Raw genomic sequence first — 15004 nt, forward strand, 5'->3', positions numbered from 1 at the left:
TCCTTCCTGTGGCTCCAAGAGCTGACAAGCACCATCATCAAAACAAAAAGAGATTCCACTGATGGGCAATTAATCAGGAAAACTCTCGAGACAGGGTGTCATGAAGAGAGACAGGCTTGAGTTTCCAGGCAAAGTGAGGTGGTGCATCCCAGGACCGGTCTGGTCAGGCGCTAGGGCAGGACCACAGCTTCCAGCCAGGTTTCTGCCTTTGCAGAATAATAGGGAAAATTACTCTATTTTCTTTGCCTAATTGCTTTGCGAAAGCTGCTTTGCATAACTGTCACACGTCATCATCTGGGTGATTCTCTTTATTCCATTAAATACTTTTATGATGTCTTTTGGGGGGATTTTTTTTTTCAAAGAAGCACCAATGAAAAGGCCCTGTTTGGTGATGAATGGGAGTACCAGTTATCTTTTGAGGCACAATAGAATCATGCAACATTCCCCCAGCCTGAGAAATGTCATCTTTACATCAGTGGCAACAGACGGGAAAAACCTGTTTCCTGCCTGAGGCGGTTGTGATAAGGGATTTTGAGCCCCTCTTGGGGTGAGATCCCAGATGGAAGGGATGCAGCCCAGCCCAGAAAGGGTCCACAGCTCCTGCTTTGCACAGCTGTTGTTTGACTCAGGGTGACGGGGAGGGAGAGCGAACACAGCGAGGAGGAAAAAGGAGTCACAGAAAATGTTGCATGTCATATTTGGTCTAACCTACATTTACCAAGGCTGCTGCACAACTGTCATCCTACTTTCCCTGAAACAAGAGCAAGTACATGGAGTAGAGTCTTCAAAATGACTGCACACCGAAAGCGAGTGTCTGAGAAATTCCAGGAGGAGCTTTACGTGTATTAATCGGGCGTCTGAAGCTAACAGGTTCACACCACGTTAGCAAATTAAACGATCACACAATCTTGACAGTGCTTCCTTGAGTCATTAAAAGTCTTCTCATTGTAATTAATGACAAATTGGATATCTACCTACTGGGGTTTCTATTGATACAGCAATTAATTCTTCCCTAAGTTTTCTCAACTCCCTGCCAAATGCATCAAAAACACTCCATCTGTAAGGGTTTCTCTGGAGTGTGTAAAAATCATCCTCATTTGGACATTCCCTATTGATTAATTACAACTGCCTTTTTAAGAAGGTGACAGGCCCCTTGAAAAGGGCACACTGAAGTATATGGGGGCGAGTCTCGAGGGGCGGAGCATATGGCCCCCCAGGATCCAGTGGACCCAAGGTCCCATCCACTGCCTTCCCAAGTTCATTCTCACAGAGCCATCACAACTGGCTGACTTTCCGCCACTTAAACCAAAGGGAACAAAGAAAGAGGAATCACTGGGCATCTTGCCAAGCCTCAGGCCTCCTTAAATACTGGTGGACTTCTTAATTGATCTCAATGGGCAGGGTGATCGTATCATTGCTTTAAAACAGGCACACTTTGGGTTGAACTGCACAAACCACAGTGGAGTCTGTTAGCAGAGCTTTCTGTTTTAAGTAATAATCTCCTATTTTCCTTTTTGTTAAATGTTATCGAAGTATAATTGATTTACAATGTTATGCTAATTTCTGCTGTACAGCAAAGTGGTTCAGTTATACATATAGATATATATTCTTTTTCATATACTTTTCCATGATGGTTTATCACAGGATATTGAACAGAGTTCCCTGTGCTCTTCAGTAGGTCCTTGTTGTTTATCAATCCTGTATATACTAGTTTGCACCTGCTAATCCCAGACTCCGACTCCTGCACTCCCCCCCACCCCCTCCACCTTGGCAACCACAAGTTTGTTCTCTATGTCTGTGAGTTTTGCGTGTTTTCTTTCTTTCTTTTTTTTTTTTTTTTTTGTCTTTTTGCTTTTTCTAGGGCCACACCTGTGGCATATGGAAATTCCCAGGCTAGGGGTCTAATCAGAGCTGTAGCCGCCGGCCTATGCCACAGCCACAGCAACGTGGGATCCGAGCTGTGTCTGCAACCTACACCACAGCTCATGGCAACGCCAGATCCTTAACCCACTGAGCAAGGCCAGAGATCGAATGCAACCTCATGGTTCCTAGTCGGATTCATTAACCACTAAGCCACGATGGGAACGCACTTGTGTGTTTTCTATTAATCAGAATCACAGCCATCTTTTTTATTTCTCACACTATGTTTTAAAAACGCCCCATGTCCAATGAAGTGTGAAAGTATCAGTGACAAAGAAGATTATGACAGGTGATTCCAACCCCCTCCTCATAGGCAGTCCAAACTTTCAGTTCTGATGCTGTGGTCAAAAATCTGTCTTCTCCAGCTTCAAGCCATGTGGGTTGCCACTCAGATTCTTCCCATTGCGTGTTGGGAAGAAGATCCTCTGCCCTCTCTGAAGCCCCTCCCCAGACAAGCCCAAGGGGTTCTGGCTAATCCTTCTGCTTCCTTCCCTCTGCTTCCCCTCTTCTCTGGGGCAACGTTTTTACTCTCTCCAAGGAAAATGTCAGATGGAGAAATGCAAGTTACTTTCTCCTCCAAATGTGCCCTTTTCACTCTTAGCTCCATGGAGGGTCAAGGGAGGATGGGGGTCAGCCAAGCAGAGATGAGGCAGGGATGGAAAGGGGTGACACACTTCCTACAGCCTCTGCTTCCTAACAGCTCCTGCTGCTGATGAGAGAGACAGAGACAGAGAGACACAGAAAGAGACAGACACAGAGAGATAGAGAGACAGAGACACAGCGAGACAGAGAAACACAGAGAGAGAGAGGCAGACACAGACACAGAGACAGAAACACAAAGAGAAACAGAGACAGAGAGACACACAGAGAGAGATATGTCTGAGAGACAGAGACACAGAGAGCACATAGAAAGACAGAGAGGCAGAGATAGAAAGAGACAGAGAGAGATAAACAGAGACACAGAGACACAAAGAGAGAGACACACAGAAAGACAGAGACTGACAGAGACACAGAGAGAGACAGAGACAGAGGAAGACAGAGAGACAGAGAGACACAGAGATAGACACGCAGAAACAGAGACAGAGAGACATAGACACAGAGAGACAGACAGACAAACAGAGATAGAGATAGACACAGAGAGACAGACAGACAAACAGAGATAGAGATAGACACAGAGAGACAGACAGACAGAGACAGACAGAGGGAGACAAAGAGAAAGAGACAGAGAGAGGCAGAGAAACAGAGACAGAGAGAGACAGAGGGAGACAGAAAGAGAGACAGAGCTGGAGGGAGACAGAGAGAGAGAAAGACAGAGAGAGAGCTGATACAAAGACAAACAGCCCCCGACTGAGCATGGAGGTGAACACAGGAGGTCACACCAAGCCAAGGAGGACAGGAGAGAGGCCCAGAATCTGCTTTTCTGAGACTGCAGAGGAGGTGGAACAAAAGGGTCGGGGCCGAGGCTGCTAAGAGGCAATGAGGGAGACCCTGAGCTCTCTGAGGAGCAGTGAAATCTGGGGAGAGAGGAACAGTCTTGACTCATGCCTGTGAAGAGGGAGAGGAGGTGGGCCTGCATCAGCACCAAAGCAATAAAGTAAAAGTGCAAAGTATCAAAAAGAGGCTGCCTCCTCTCTGTCCATACCTGGGGCGGGGGGCTTAGCTCCTGCTGTCATTTCTTACATTCACTTCCCTCAACAGCTGCTGCAACCAGGTCCATGCGGGTTGAAGTGGGTGGTTCCAGGTGCATAGGAACGTCAACACCACCCAGCATCATTTGGAATAAACAACATTCTATATGGGATCTCAAAGAATTCCATTCATTGTTGGGAGGATGGTGAGTGGAGCCAGCCTAGCTCGGTCAGTTCTGGAATGGACTCCTGGGATAAGCAGACTCTTGGGCTTTCAGCTATTATGCTGTTAAGGGCCACACACCCCAACAAGGCGCGTGGATTCTTGCCTGAAATTCCCAAGAGCTCCATATCTTAAATTTGGTCTCCCATGCCTTTTGTAACCCTGCCCGTTCAGTCTTCATGTCTCTGCTTCTTTCATCTTCTTTGCATAATGAGCGTTGACTCTTCTGTTGCAGAATTAACCCCTTTTTTCCTTTGCGGAGGGAAAGACATATGCTGAATGTGACAACTGACTGGTATTGGAAAATAAGGAGATGATTTCAGGAAAGTAATGTCACCATGGTGCTGACTGTTTGATTATGCAGCTACTTGTAGGTCAGAAAATGACAAACATGCTCTCTAATATTAGATAAAGTGTAGACATGTACTACTAGACATGTATGAAATAGTTTCAAAGACAAAACTGAACTGAGCAAAACAAAAGAGTGAAAAAGAAATTCTACAATGTTCTTCCCACATCCTCACAGACTGCCCCGTATGCAGCTGCCTTGGAAACACATGTTCTGGGGACCCCACCTTCAGCCCTAAATCCCATCTTCATTGGACCGTGGGTATTCACACTTGCTTTGACTGACAGGCTCCATGAGCCTGGGGTGAAGGACAGACCCTGAACTCTGAGGCACACTTGGAGGGTCCCCTCATTGGCACTGATCTGTGTGCAGGGCTGTGTCCCCTCTAGTCCCCTCTTTGGGCAGAGCAACGTGGCCTTAGTGTCCCAATGTCGTCCATACATAGTCTGTGCTGGCACAGAGAGGTCAGTTCAGCTTTGCCAGAAAGTCCTCTCCAACTCTGGGAAGCAGAGCAACAATCAGGTTTCACTGACTTCTGGGCTGAAGGCAGAGCCATCCAGACAGACAAGCCAAGGAGGTGGGGGGTGCAGGCAGAAACCCCCACAACCCTCTGTCCCTGTTCACACCCTGCCGGCCACCGTTGCCTGGTCATAAGCAGGATGAGGTCACTTTATTTCCCGGCAGGCTTTCCATGTTGAAATTGCAAGATAATGAGAAACTAAGTATTAATTAAAAAAAAAAAAAAAAAAGAACCAAGTTGCCTTTAGAAAAATACGATCAGTCTCTAAGTAAATTTCAGGGAAGACCAGTGAGTTTTTGAGAATTCCTTCTAAAGCTAAAAAGCCTCTAAAAAAAGTATCTAACACTTTCATATTCAAAACAGACTTTAATGATTTTTTTTCTTTTCTGATTATGAAAGTATGATGCATATTCAAAAAAAAAACTCTTGAGAAATACAGGAAAAGAAAAATAATGTATAGGCCACTAAACTGCACCTTCAGTATGTGGAAGTTTTTAGGAAAAAATGCTACAAAAAAGAAGAAATTTTCTCATCAGTCATGTACCCAAGAGACTCCATGAGTTTAAGTGGAGCCTTAAGATCGAGAGCTTGGTGCCCACAAGCCAGAGACATGAGTTGGTGACTGAACAATAATAAATGTCTCCTGTATAACAGTTAGATACAAGATACCACATAGGAGCAGCAAAAAATGTAACCCACCTATAAGACTTTTGAATATTCCTTTTGCCTCTTCAAGAAAGATGGCTAACAGACAATATGTAATAAGTGAGACAACAGATACCACATCTTCTGTCTACCAGTGGAACATACTCAGCCATAGGAAAGGATGACAGCCTGGCATTTGCCACATGTACGGACTTGGAGGGTGTTATGGTTACTGAAATAAGTCATATAGAGAAAATATACTGTATGTTTTCACCTGTATGTGGAATCTAAAAACATAAAACAAATATAAAAAAATGATAATAATAATGGAGAAAACAGAAATTCAAGCAAGGTTCAGCATAAAGGAAAATGAGTGAGGCCAAAATAGCATGTGTATAATGGCTGAGTAATATTCCATTGTGTATTTTTAGCAACATGGATGGACCTAGAAATTATCATGCTAAGTGAAGTCAGTCATACAATGAGACACCAACATCAAATGCTTTCACTGACATGTGGAGTCTGAAAAAAGGACAGAATGAACTTCTTTGCAGAACAGATACTGACTCACAAACTTTGAAAAACTTATGGTTTCCAAAGGAGACAGTTCGAGGGGGTAGGGGGATGCGCTGGGGTTGTGGGATGGAAATCCTATAAAACTGGATTGTGATGATCGTTGTACAACTATAAATGTAATAAATTCATTGAGTAATTTTAAAAAATAACATGCTTAATGACTACCTCTGGACACAAAACCTGAGAAGTAAGAACAAGTGCAGAAAGCTATTTTAGATTTTTTTCCCTTATCTATTATATACCACTAAGATTTGATGGCAAGACAAATGGATTTCTGGAACATTACATCTTAGACTGCCTTGACTTTTTGAACCTCCAGTGGAACATCACATTTCAAGATACAATGGTTATTTATCCACTCATTTTTGCATTCCTAATTTTACTGAATATTTATCACATGCCCAACACCACGCCAGCCATTAGGCACACAAAGCAATGAGGCATGGAACCCATCCTGCAGGAGCTCACAGACCAACAGCATCAGACAGAAGTCAAGGCAACGGCGACGTGATGTGAAGCACAGGGAACTCTACCCAATATTCCATGATAACCTATATGGGAAAAGAATTTGAAAAAGAATAGACTGTGTATATGTACAAATGAATCACTTTGTTGTATAGCAGACATTATCACAACATTGGAAACCAAATAGACTTTAAAAAAATGAATAAAAATAATATATGTGAGTCTTTGGGTCTCCAGGTCTAAACAAAGATACTGTTGTCATTTAGATTTATCTCCAAAACCATAACTGGCCAGATCAAAATCTCGCTACAGAAGAAAAGACTGTAAAGTTTGTCCTCGACAACGTTCTCATGGGAAGTGAGCATTCTCTTCAATTACCAGCGACTTTCCTTCTAAACCCCTGTAAAGCCCAGAGATGCTACAGACAGTGCAATAAATACAAAGATTTTCATCGGCATCTATCACCTCACTTTAGTCAACATCTTACAGGATTAACTGAGTAGCCACCATGATGCAAACTGTACCTGGGCTAAAAACTGTTTTTGTGTTTTAAGACGTTGATTCTCTCAGAAAGAACCATGACTGTATTGGATTCATGCAACCATCACTCCTCCAGTTCAGCGGGGAGGGTGGTTCTGCCACAGGAGGGAGAGCTGGACCACGACCATGCTCCTGCAGCATCCAGGCTGGCCTCCTACTCTGAGGCAGCCGTGAACCTCCCTGCCTGCACCTCAGGGCACACCAGTCCCCAGCCTCTGTCTGCCCCCTGCCCGCTGCCCAGGGGTTACAGACCTGGCTGCCTTTTCTCCTCTCTGTTGGGTGTTTCCACCACACCGGTTCAAACAAATCTGAGCCAGACCTCCTCACAACTTGAAACAACAATGGAAAGAGTCACCAGGAAGCAGACTGGAGGATGGGACAGATGCTGTCCTGGTCCCTGGAGACTGCTGATGGATCCCAAGTAAAGATCATATACAGTGCACCCCAATGTTCATTGCAGCACTATTCACAGTAGCCAAGACATGGAAACAACCTAAATGTCTATCAACAGGGGAATGGAATATAAGATGTATATACATATATATACGTGTATACAATGGAATATTACTCAGCCATGAAAAAGAATGAAATAATGCCATTTGCGGCAACATGGATGGACCTAGAGATTATCATACTAAGTGAAATAAGTCAGAGAAATACAAATGCCCTATGATATCACTTGTATGTGGAGTCTTAAGAAATGACACAAATGAATTCATTTTCAAAACAAAAACAGACTCACAGACTTTGAAAACAAACTATGGTTACCAAAGGGGAAAGGTGGGAAGGAGGGATGGACTACGGCAGGGGCAGGGGATTGGCATATGCACACTATTGTATAGGGAATGGATGGTTAAGGGGGACCTGCCGTACAGCACAAGGAACTTTACTCAATATTCTGTGATGACCTGAATGGGGAAAGAATCTGAAAAATAATGGATGGGTATCTATGGATGATTGGGTCACTTTGCTCTACAGCAGAAATGCTCACAACATTATGCATCGACTATACTTCAATCAATTTTTAAAAATGAAAAAAAGGAACATATGAGAGTCATGCATCCACATGGCCGGAGAGGAGATGGGAGATGAGACCAGGGCATCTATAAATTGGCTGCAGGTCATTCACTTATTCCATTACTCACTCGAGGAACATTTGATCTTCGGTCCCCTCCCCTGCTCGGGGCTATCAAACCCCTGAGGATACATCCTGAAGAAGGCAGACATCCTCTTTGAAACCTGACACTGAGCACCCTGAAAGTGGGAAGAATAACTCCATGCAAGCACAGGACTCCGTCCTGGAAAGATGAGGAAGGCTTTTAGGAGGAGACATCTGAAACTTGAAGGACGATCAAGGCTTGGATAGATGGGGGGCTGGTGGGGCAGAGCCAGTGGGGGTGCCCAGAGCATTAGCAAAGGCAGTTATAGGCCAGCGTGTTGGGAGCAAGGAGACTGGCCAGCCTCAGGCCATAGGGCTTGACCTACTGAAGATCAAATCACTAAATATTGGGTTGAACCATAAGAAACTGCCATTTTTCTAGTCAAAATGGTCAAATAGCAGGCATTTCACATGGAGGGACCATTTGCCTGGCTGGGAGGGGAGAGGAGGCGCTCTGGGCATGACTGTTCCACCAGTTCTGACACAGAGGACAGTGAAGACCAGAGCAGCAGGAGGCGAAAGGAACTAAGGTTCACTGACAGCCAGTTCTGAGAGTGCTTCCTCTACAGTGGTTCATAAATGCACACATTGACCCTGGGAGATAGGTACCCAGCCTTCAGTTTTATAGATTAAGAAACTGAGGCTGAACGTTCACCTGAGGTTGGGTAGCTCATAAGTGATAGAGCTGCAATTTAAACAGGCATCTCGCCACCTAGACCCACCCTTACAACTCCACCCTGCCGCCCTCATGGGACACATGTGTTCGAGGCTTACGGCTGAAAAATGATAATCAGAGTTACGATCAAGAGGGATATGCTGAAACCCGCCTCGGCAGTACACACGGGAGCGGAGCATATGGGACTCAGGGCAGGGCACCTGACCCAGAGGAGCGTCCTACTTTCTAAGGAGGAGAGATGTTTCCTTAAAGGATGCCTCATACCTGAAAGCCCTCCTACCCCCTACAAGCTACTGACCACCTTCCGTGGTTCCTCTAGGGCATGGGAGGTAGAAGAATTCAGTCAGTGGATGGAAGAACTTGCTTTCTAAGCTTTAGAATCAACCCTGCAGCATCACAGAGCAAAGCTCAGCAAGGTGGCCCCCTTAACGTCTCTTAAGGGAGAAGCAGTATTTTAATCGATGGCATCGTTCTGGCGGACAAAGGTTTAAGGCATAGCCTATTTAGAGAGTTATTTAACAATTTCCAAAATAGTAGCAAAACATTTTCCATAAGGCTAAATGAGTCCCAGGGAAGAAAGCACATATTACATTCTCATACTTGTTTCCCTAATTAGGAACAGATCCCAGTGGCTGGGATTTATTTTCATGAGTACCCATCCCCCCAAAACCAGAAACTTCTTGACACGCTGAAGCCTGCTTAATGTTCCTCAAATCCGAATTTTTAATTGGGTTTTTTTAAAAAAAAGTCAAGCAGGAATTTTCACGCTGGTTTTGATTCAGGATTCGAAACAGAACCTAAGATGTGCATTTTTATATTGTTCCCAAACAGGGATAAGCTGGGACAAAATCCATCAGACCAACTACAGACATTTAAAAGAAGAGAAAAACAGACCAAGGCACGAATTCTGAATTTAATACACCAAGGAAGATCCTTCTTCTCATGAAACATGAAAACTCTCTTGCAAGCTCCCCAAGATACTTTTCAACATCGTAATCCACTTACTTTTCAGAAGAGGAGGAAAGCGCCAGGAGATGCTTGTATGACACCTGTTTCTTCCGTTACAGGATTCAAAGGACTCCCTGTTTGTGTTTTTCTTTGTGAATTTTTTTTTTTTTTGGTCTTTTGTCTTTTGTCTTTTTAGGTCTGCACCCGCAGCATGTGAAGGTTCCCCAGGCTAAGGGTCTAATCAGAGCTACAGCTGCCGGCCTACAGCAAAGCTCATGACAACACCGGATCCTTAACCCACTAAGCAAGGCCAGGGATCGAACCCGCAACCCCATGGTTCCTAGTTGGATTTGTTTCCTGCGCCATGACAGGAACTCCTCTTTGTGAATTTATTACATACAGAAATTGGCTGGCCTTTGTCTTTGCGTTCACTAAATTCTAAAAAAGAATCGAGAAGGGCCATGGGGCCCCCTACCTGCGCAGTTGATCCTCAAGCACCTCCACGTACTTCATTGTATTCGCCTTCACACTTGCTTCTGCAAAACAAAAATCCAGCGTTGATGCAACTGTAGTCAGAGATGGACCAAAACCCGGAACTGCCCCACTAAAAACCCCAAACCAAAGGATGGCAGGCCAGCTGTTAATAATCATAAATGCTCTGTTTGGAAATCACTTGAATCCACTGGAGGGGCCGCCTGGAGGGATGCACTGAAAGGGTGGGAAGCCTCTAGGCTCTACTGGAGTCAGAGCCAGGGAGCACGGATGCTGTGCCTTTTGCTCTGAGCCTTCAAAGGCATCTGGGACAGATCTCACTGTGCTCTGCGCCCCTCACCTTCCCACCTGCTAGCCAAGAGCCTGGCTATACAGTTTGGGAAAGAGAGTAGGAGAGAGTGGAACAGCTCCCACTCTGTGGATGAACCTCACCCGTAGAAGCTGAGGGTTATAGACCCTTCCACAGAAAAACAAACAGAAGTTCCCTGGTGACTCAGTGGGTTAAAAACCTGATGTTATCCCTGGGGCAGCGGATGTCGCTGCTGTGGCGTGGGTTCGATCCCTGGTCCTCAAATGTCTGCATGCTGCAGGGGCAGCCAGCAGAAAGCAAAACAAACAGAAACCTGATCCAGCCAGTAGGCAGATGCAACTGCTCAGCTGCCAAAGCTGTGCGATCAGCCACTACTAGAGACAAACTCAGGGCCTTGGAACTGCCAAACGTTGAAGGGGTAGATGAGTGCTTGGCTCCCAGGTGATCCCGGACGGAGGTGGACCAGCAGCCCCAGAAGAGTGGGTGGCAGAGAAGTCTCCATAAGAATACAGTGTTACAAGGATTGATGCTGTCATCCCCCCTGTCATGACTATGATGAGGGCTATTGTGATCTTTATCATTATTTTTATCCCAACCTCTATTCTCAAAGGTGATTTGGGCTGAAGGGCTCGTGAACACTCAGAACTTGGGGTTCGTGGGAAACAGAGCCATTGCACCCTGACTCTCAGCCCTGAGTCTCGGGGAGGGGACAGGGGCTCTCGGGACCCAACTTCGGTCAATATGCATGAGTTGGGGTGAGGGGCAGGGCCCATATTAGACACCAGAAAAAGGACCTTGAACTTCCTCATAAAGGAACCAAACATTTAGACAGAAATTACAACAAAAGTTCTGGTTCCTGAGTTGATAATAGTTTAGACAGAAATACAGACAAGTTGATAGGAACTGTTTAAGTTGGTCTCTTATCTTACTGATTGGAAATGAATTCACCTGCAAGTTACGTTGTGCTAAGTGTTTTCTCCAAATGAGTGAGTTAAATATTTGTTTTCAGTTCCTCCTGAGTGTCTGGTGGTGTGCCAGCATGGGGATTTATCTGGTCATGGTGATATGGTTCCACAGTGCAGATATCTGCTCAAGGGTTTATCTGGAGCAAATACTGCAAATTCAGAATGTTCCAACCAGAAAGGCTCGGTTCTACATCCCATACATATTCATGTGCCACTTGTGGGTGTAAAGTCCTGGGACTAAACCAGTGAACAGAGGACTTCCCATCGTGGCTCTGTGGTTAACGAATCCAACTAGGAGCCATGAGGTTTCAGGTTCGATCTCTGGCCTCGCTCAGTGGGTTAAGGATCCGGCATTGCCATGAGCTGTGGTGTAGGTCACAGACGCGGCTCAGAACCCACATGGCTGTGGCTGTGGTGTAGGCCAGCAGTTGCAGCTCTGATTTAACCCCTAGCCTGGGAACCTCCATATGCCGCGGGTGCGGCCCTAGAAAAGACCCCCCCCAAAAAAAATCAATAAAAATAAATAACTAAAACCAGTGAACAGAATTAGTACAGATGGCTGCCTATGCAGTGCTTCAGTCTGGTAGGGGTGGGTACTGAAGAGCAAACACAAAGTTCCACACATGACTAAGGGGTGGTAAGTATCATAAAGCAAGAAAAGGGGACCAGAGCGGGGCTGCTGAGAGGCCAGGGTAGCATCATTAAGAAGGTGACATGTGAAATTCCCGTTGTGGCTCAGTGGGTTACGAACCCTACTAGTATCCATAAGGATGCAGGTTCAATCCCTGGCCCCATTCAGTGGATTAAGGATCTGGTGTTGCTGCAAGCTGTTGCACAGGTCACAGCTGTGGCTCAAATCTGGGGCTGCCGTGGCTAGGGTGTAGCTTGCAGCTTCAGCTAAATGGACTTCCATATGCCACAGGTGCAGCCCTAAAAAAGAAGGGAAAAAAAAAAAAAAAAAAAGAAGGTGACATTTGAGTAAAATCATGAAGACAGAGGAGGAGCCTGTGACAGAGGCACACTGGGAAAAGCAGGGCAGAAGGGCCAGCCAGGGCAGAAGTGCCTGAGTATCTTGGCAACATGTGGCCAGAGCAGAATATTCCCTGCAGAGAAGAGATGAGGACAGAGACCCAGCCCGGGTCCAATCGCTCAGGCCACTGTGGCATACTCATTTCCAAACTAGAGTTCCGATATAACCCACTGTCATATTTCTGCCCCACACATTCTTCCAGAACTTGGCCACTCTCCATCAAGCAGGGAAGTCTATTTCCTGCCCCTTCTAACCAGCTGAGAATGACAGAAAAGGTGCTATATAACTTTTGAGGCCAGGGTCCAGCTTCTGCCTGGCTCTTCCTCCAGGAACCCAGCCATCATACTGTGAGGAAGCCCAAGCCACACAGAGGCCCCATGGAGCTGCTCCGACTGATGGCCAGGCAAGGGTCTCAGCCTACTGCTGGCATCAAACACCAGATATGAGTGAGCTTTCCTGTGATGTATACTTTCAGTCTAAGGGACCCAGAGATCATGGAACAGAGACAAGCCATTCCCACTGCCCCCTGTCTAAATACCTGACCCACTGACCCACAGAATATGTGCACATAATAAACAGTTGTAAGTTGTTGAGTTGGGGTGATTTGTTATACAGCTGAGGTAACTGGAAAAAGCCACAACAGGATTTGGGGTATTCTGAGTGAAAGGAGAGACTCTCTGCCTAAGAATGGCCACAGATTGGCTGGTGGCTATGGGTTGACAGCAGACTGTAGGAGGAGGTAAGAGTATCAGAGGGAGGTAAGGTGAAGCAGACTGAGACCAAGGCGTCAGCAGGAGATGGCAACAAGAGGCAGATTTTAGGTATATTTTATTTTATTTGTTTTAAGTCTATATGATTTCTATTTTTTCCATTATAGTTGATTTACAGTGTTCTGTCAATTTCTACTGTACAGTAAAGTGACCCAGTCTCATATATGTATATATACATATATATACACATATATATATTATTTTTCTCACATTATCCTCCATCATGTTCCAACACAAGTGACTATAGTTTCCTGTGCTATATAGCAAGACCTCATTGCTTATCCCCTCCAAATGCAATAGTTTGCATCTATTAACCCCAAACTCCCAATCCATCCCATTCCCTCCCCCTTCCCCTTGGCAACCACCAATCTATTAGGTATATTTTAAAGAAAGATAGAGACAACAGTTCCTGATGGGTTGAATTCACAAATGTGAAAAAGAAAGAAGTCAAGAATGACAAGTTAAGAATAACTAGAAGGTTTTTGCCCTGAGCTACTGAAAAAAAATATAGTAGGCCACTGGCTTATTTTTTTTATTGTCATTATTCTAGAAGGTGAATCAAATAAGACACTGCTTCAATTTATATCAAAGAGCATTCGTTCTATGTTTTTCTCTAGGAGTTTTATAGTATTTGACCTTATGTTTAAGTCTTTAATCCATTTTGAGTTTATTTTTGTGTATGGTGTTAATGTTCTAATTTCATTCTTTTCCATGTAGGTGTCCAATCTCAACACCAGAGGAGAGAGAGAACAGATAGTACTGACTTCATTGTGTGATTCAGTGGAAAGTTGCAACACTGCCATTGAAGCACGCATGACAATCAAATCAAGTCTCAATACAGTCAGATCTATGCATCTAACTACCTGTTTATGGGAAACACAGGAGAAAAAGAAACATGTTATTTCACAGAACTAGGACAAACCATCCAAGAATTATATGGAACCATAAAAGACCCAGAATTGCCAAAACAATCCTTAGGAACAAAAACCAAGCTGGAGGCATAACTCTCCCAGGCTTCAGACAATATTACAAAGCTACAGTCATCAAGACAGTGTGGTATTGGTACAAAAACAGACATATGGATCAGTGGAACAGAATAGAGAGCCCAGAGATAAACCCAGACACCTACAGTCAATTAATCTTTGACAAAAGAGACAAGAATATACAACAGGAAAAAGACAATCTCTCCAGGAAGTGGCAGTACAGGGAAAACCAGACAGCTGCATGTAAATCAATGAAACTAGAACACATCCTCACACTATGCACAAAAATAAACTCAAAATGGCTTAGAGACTTAAACGTAAGACATGACACCATGAAACTCCTAGAAGAGAACATAGGCAAAACATTCTCTGATGTAAACTATATAAATGTTTTCTTAGGTCAGTCTCCCAAGGCAGTAGAAATAAAAACAAAAATAAACAAACATAATCTAATAAAACTTAAAAGCTCTTGCACAGGAAAGGAAACCATAAAAAATCCAAAAAGACAACCTACAGAATGGAAGAAAATGGTTGCAAATGATGCAACTGACAAGGGCTTCATCTCCAAAACATACAAACAACTCATACAATTCAACAACAACAATAGCAACAACAACAACAAAAACAACTCAATGAAAAAATGGGCAGAAGACCTAAATAGATATTTCTCCAAAGAAGATATACAGATGGCCAGTAGGCACATGAAAAGATGTTCAGCATTGCTAAAATTAGAGAAATGCAAATCAAAACTGCAATAAGGCACCACCTCACACTGGTCAGAATGGTCATCATTAATAAATCTACA

General features: G+C 44.4%; 1 protein-coding gene across 6 annotated transcripts in view; it reads right to left on the reverse strand.

Annotated features, from left to right (window-relative positions):
- The window catches only part of DISC1 (DISC1 scaffold protein), a 355218-nt gene that overhangs the window by 54669 nt on the left and 285545 nt on the right, over nt 1-15004 (reverse strand). For all 6 annotated transcript variants that reach the window (XR_014827880.1, XR_014827884.1, XR_014827881.1 and 3 more), the window contains one exon: nt 10125-10185. Coding sequence is in view for 1 of the 6 variants with exons in the window: in XM_084996868.1 (XP_084852994.1) it covers nt 10125-10185 (61 nt within the window). In the remaining 5 variants the exon portion in view is untranslated. The remainder of the gene's footprint in view (nt 1-10124; nt 10186-15004) is intronic.

The sequence above is a fragment of the Sus scrofa genome, chromosome 14 (genome assembly GCF_054392235.1).
Source record: "Sus scrofa isolate SSC_HxYL_T2T_F1_AM1 chromosome 14, Sscrofa_HxYL_maternal_Yorkshire_Landrace_v2.0, whole genome shotgun sequence".
Taxonomy (NCBI): Eukaryota; Metazoa; Chordata; class Mammalia; order Artiodactyla; family Suidae; genus Sus; species Sus scrofa.